A 5,253-nucleotide genomic window follows, 5' to 3' on the forward strand; every position below is an offset into this window, starting at 1 on the left:
GGGGGGTGGGAAACTCAATAAAAAGTAAAAACCACTTACCTGTAAGAATGAAATAAATCTCCCCATTTGAATTTGACAATCACCTTCCACCATGCTGGAATCTGTAGCTTTAAAAAGCAACATGAAGAATATTTCAAGTTTTTATCTTAAAGTCAATCAACATCAAAAAAGGAAAATAATTTTTATTCATTAGGACATCTTCTAATCTGGATAGTATGAAAAATAGAATTTTACACTAAAGAGAAAAATGAAACAATCATTAATCACACAATTAAAAGCAACCATCTGTCCCACTATTTAATGAATTCAAGGAAAATCTTCATCTAGCTATTGTGCTTTGTAATTTATAAAAATATTCACAGATCAATTTTATACAGAATTTGCTGCCGCTTGTTCACTGAGGTTTTCACCTGTTTACTAAATAAAAACACAAAGCAACAAAGAAATGTGACTGTTCACTGCTCAAACTAACACTTTACATGATCATAACAGTCCTAGAATTGTCAGTTAACTTTGTTTATTTCAAGTACCACAACATTACAATGTGAAATTTTAAAACTTACCTCCTTCTCCATAAAACAAGAGACCATTATAAAACTTAGTTTCAGCCTGTTTAAAAAAATTAAAATAATTTTAAAGGTTGCTATTTTGTTTTTAAATTCCTAGGCTGTCTTCATTATCCTTATTTAATAATACACAGATGACTACATCATACATACAAATTTACTTAACTTCAAAAACTGCTTATAATATAGGTAAATTCAATGTATCTTTAGAATACCAAAGATATTACTGATACTCAAAGTTATTTCTTGATTTCTTTAGCCTTTACTTTATCTGACCACTCTAACTGTCCGACATCCTCTCACAAGTTCATGAGAGAAAGCAACCATGTAGTACCAAAAACGTAAAAAAGAAAAATAAATTAAAAAAAAAAAAATCTAAAGAAGAAAAGATGAAGTTTACCATCTACCACTTTCAAAGGCTCATGGGTGAGGAAATGCAAAACATTATAAATTCAAACCTTTTTTATTACCATCTACCAGTTTTAATGGCTCACGGGTGAAGAAACGCAAACCATTAAAAATTCGAACCTTTTTAAAAAAAAATCAGTTATATCCAGAAGATCCAGTATATATGACAAGTAATACAGAAGGAATGCAGGCCCAGACTCAAACCATTACTACCAATAAAATGTTGGATGAGTGACACCCTCTTTAAGCTTCAATTTTCTCATCTATTCCTCACGTACCTCCAAGTGGTTATTACTGTTAAGAGGGTTAGCATGGTGTTTGGTAAATAGTACTTAGTGAATGGTCTCATTATTATTGCTAAAATAAATATATAGCTCACCCAATCTTCATGAAATATTTGTGCACACTTACACATATAAAAGCGCATATTTGCTTTTTCATATTTGCTTTTAAATCATGTTTTTAATGTCTTGAAGAATATAAATAATTACCTCATATTTTAATTTCTTGATTTCACAACAAAGTGCAGCATAAACAGTGATGACTTTGTTTAGGACCTAGTTTCATGAGGAAAAATACAAAAGGAAAGAAGTAAATTATAGAAGATAATGAAAGCATTTTAAAAAATAGATTTTTAGGTTTAGGAATCTGTACCTTGTTTTCGGTCTTGATGAGTTCCAAAAGGGAAGACTGTTCATAAGGCAAAAGCTATAGAAACAAAGGAAAATAAATTCCTTTTTAATTTAAAAAAAAATCATTAAAATTCTCAATACACAAATTGAGACTAGCTCTATTTCACTGAAAGTTGTGTTAGACCCTGTACTCAGCACCCGTCCCACAGCAGATGGGCACTGCTAACAGGTACAGGATTTCTTTCTGGAGTGGTGACAATGTTCTAAAATTGACTGTGGCACAAGTCTATGGAAACACTACAAACCAAAGAAATTGTATGATACAGAAATTACATCTCAGGAAAGTTGCTATTAAAAAGTCAACACTGCTACCTTAGGACAGTTGTCTAGCACATAATAAATGCTTAAAAAATGTTATTATTTGAGTAGTAAGAGGCTACAGTTTCAAAGATGAAACAAAATAGAACAACCTCAAAATGGAACACAGCAGCTTATTTTATATATTAAAAAAATAAAAATAAAAACACTCCCATATTAAGAGCCCCTAAATAGCATAAAGGAGCTTTTGAAAAATCATGGAAATATTCTTTATCTTGACTGGGATATGAGTTACAAGGGGATAGATGTTTGGTAAAATTCACCATACAATATATTTTAAATCTACACACTTTTCTGTATGTAAAATAGTCTTAATAAGAAAACAAAGCCTTAATATGCTATTCCAACCCTCTTCATTTTCTTGATAATGAAAAACAAAAGTCAGCTCAAACACTGGAGTTTGCATCATTCTTTAAAAAAAAAAAAACAAAACACACACATGCATGGCTTAGAGAAAAGGAAATTAACCATGTTTCTCCAAGTTTCTTTTAGCTCTCTAGACTCCAAATAAAAATATATATCCCATATTTGAACACTGTTTTCAAGGCATATATGTTCTGAAAATGTATACGTAAATTAAAAATAAAACAAATTCCAACCTTTAATGCTATAGGATCAAGATTGAAATCCCAAACGTCTCCAATTGAGTCATCCAGTGCATCCTCAATTCTTCTCAATTGAGAGGTATACTCCTCAAGAAATTTCCCATAATTCTTAAGCTGGACTTCAGCATGAATTTCTAAATATAAATTTGAAAAGTTTGTGAAAAGTAATGAATTACAAGACATTTACTTCAAATAATCTCAAAAGTCACAGAAAAGTAGATAGTAAGCATTGTTAATGTATCACCCTGGAATGTCTGGAATTCTTGAAAATAAAGTTCTAAAGTCAAACAGTAATTGAACTTTCTATCTTTTCCAAGTATAATAATAATTGTACATACAGTAGATGGTACTTTAAGAAATCATCTTAAAACTATAACTTTAAAATACTATGAAAAAGTCACTATACTATTTACCCCATAATCTAAACAATCTGAAAATGCCTTAGACAACTCAATGTCCTAATTCTCTATTTTAATCATAAACAACTACTTTGTGCAAAAAACCTGATTTAGGTGCAAAAATCTGAGCTGTCATAGAAGCAAAATTTTTAACTGTAATGCTTAATTACACAGTAAACTATGCCTAAAAATACACCTAAATATTGTTTTTGAAATGATTTTAGATCTGTTTCATCACAGTATTATTTCTGTAATGCCCCAAATTTATATTGCTAATTTTATATTTATAATGCCCCAAGATATATTGTTTTAATTATCATAATAGAATTGGAAAAGCCAGTAAAGGACACTGAGTACAGAATATTGTGTTGATATTTACAGACTTTACATATTAATAGAGGACTCTAGAAGTCACTGGAATAAACTGGACAAAAAGTTTCCTTACTCATCAAAAATACCTGCTTGTCAATGCAGGAGACGAAAGAGACGTTAGGTTCAAAAAATCCCCTGGAGGAGGGCATGGCAAATCACTCCAGTTTTCTTGCCTGGAGAATCCCATGGACAGAGGAGCCTGGTGGGCTACAGTTCACAGGATCGCAAAGAGTGGGACAAGACTGAAGTGACTCAGCACCATACATTATAATTACTTACTCCAAAGGGAGCAAATTCAACTCCAACTCAGATTCTCTTACTGATGTGAATTACTTTATTCAATTGCTGACTTCTTAAAAAAGTAAAGCTTTTCTCTCCTCAAATTAGCAATGCAAAGCAACTGTAAGTATGTTCCAACTCACTGAAGACCTAGCTTCACATTCTCCCCTATTCTGCAACTAATGTTCAGAATCAGGTGGATTCATTTAGTTAACTTAATGCCTGGAATCAGGTGGATCCATTTAATTACGGTTCCTGCTTTATTATAGCACTAATCCAGGCAATTCTGGAAAGCAATATAAATGATTCATATTCCAAAAATTAATGAAAACCAGGCCCAGAGAAGAGAGCTCTTCCCTTCCTTACAGCTTAAATTTTAAAAACTGTGTATGATTCTCAAAATCCCAAGTACCTGTCTAATTTTCAGTTACAAGGGAAATGACCAAAGCTGCATTTAACCAGAAAATGACTTCTTAATGACAACGCTAGACAAACATGCCAATGAATTATTCATTTAGTCTGTTTGGAAATTAAAGTAGCAGGCAAGAGAAAATCTGTAATAACATTAAAGTTCCTTGCTGATAAGTTTTTAAGCTGGTAAAAGTTAAAATAAGATCTGAAATAAGAACTCTATAGTGATTCTTCAAGAGTTAAATTCCAAAAACCTATTAACATGCTTATCACTTCCAAGAGACTGAATTCCTTTTTTTATCTTTGTGTGGAAAATATCTTTGAGTGAATCAGACTGAACTGATTCAATCTACCAGAACCATTTTCAAACCCAAACATATCTTCAATCCAATATTTCACAGATACAGAGTAAGGAACCTCTATCCATAAAACTTCATACATGACAAGGTGCAGTTCACTTTAACAAAGACAGAATCCTCTCCACAAACAAGTTGAAAGATCCTGTCACTATCACCAGGATTGTTTTCTCATGCTGTGTAAGAGCTAGTAACTCATGGAAAGTTTTGTGAGAAACGGCTAACCATCCTGAATTAAACTCACCCTTTTGACAGGCTAATAAAATCTACATACATCTAATGTGTCTGTCTTTGTAAAAATTAAGCAAAATTTACACGTAATTTTTAAAAACTACACCTTTTGAGAAAACTACATAAGAAAACAAATTCAAAAAGCAGTTAAGCCTAATATCTCTTATTTAAATCACCTATACAGATTCATATTACCAAATATAAGAAACAGATTGCGAATTTGTATTCATCTTAAGTAGTTTCAATGAAATAGCTTGACCTCTAAATTTTGCTACGTGGAACTGAATTTGTTAGGTTTTGGAGGTTGGATTTCTAAATTAAAATGAGACAATCCAATTTTATGAAGTAAAATCTGCAGGAGATATGCTGTTAATTTCCGAAACCTGTCTAGGTGCGCTGGAAACCACAGGGCATCACTTTTCAAAAATACCATTAAACGTAAATAAAAGACATGGAAGGTAATAAATTGATGTTCACGTGTTTGTTTTTCACGCTTGAGTTCTTTTTCGCTACCTTCTACAGTTCTAAGAATATGAAGGCAAAGACACTCGAAACTTCCCAAAGTTGGTTTGGGAGGAAAACGAAGAAAAACAGGAAACCGAAACAGGAACCCAGAC

At 31.9% G+C, this 5,253-nt stretch overlaps 1 protein-coding gene across 1 annotated transcript in view; it reads right to left on the reverse strand.

The window, feature by feature from the left end:
* The window catches only part of KIAA1033 (KIAA1033 ortholog), a 63,949-nt gene that overhangs the window by 58,054 nt on the left and 642 nt on the right, over positions 1–5,253 (reverse strand). Inside the window, exons 2-6 of the mRNA XM_010853391.1 lie at positions 2,584–2,723; positions 1,629–1,682; positions 1,466–1,531; positions 564–609; positions 40–107 (exon numbers count right to left, since the gene is read on the reverse strand). Coding sequence (XP_010851693.1) covers positions 40–107; positions 564–609; positions 1,466–1,531; positions 1,629–1,682; positions 2,584–2,723 — 374 coding nt within the window. The remainder of the gene's footprint in view (positions 1–39; positions 108–563; positions 610–1,465; positions 1,532–1,628; positions 1,683–2,583; positions 2,724–5,253) is intronic.

This window comes from Bison bison, unplaced genomic scaffold (genome assembly GCF_000754665.1).
Source record: "Bison bison bison isolate TAMUID 2011002044 unplaced genomic scaffold, Bison_UMD1.0 scf7180017864327, whole genome shotgun sequence".
NCBI lineage: Eukaryota > Metazoa > Chordata > Mammalia > Artiodactyla > Bovidae > Bison > Bison bison.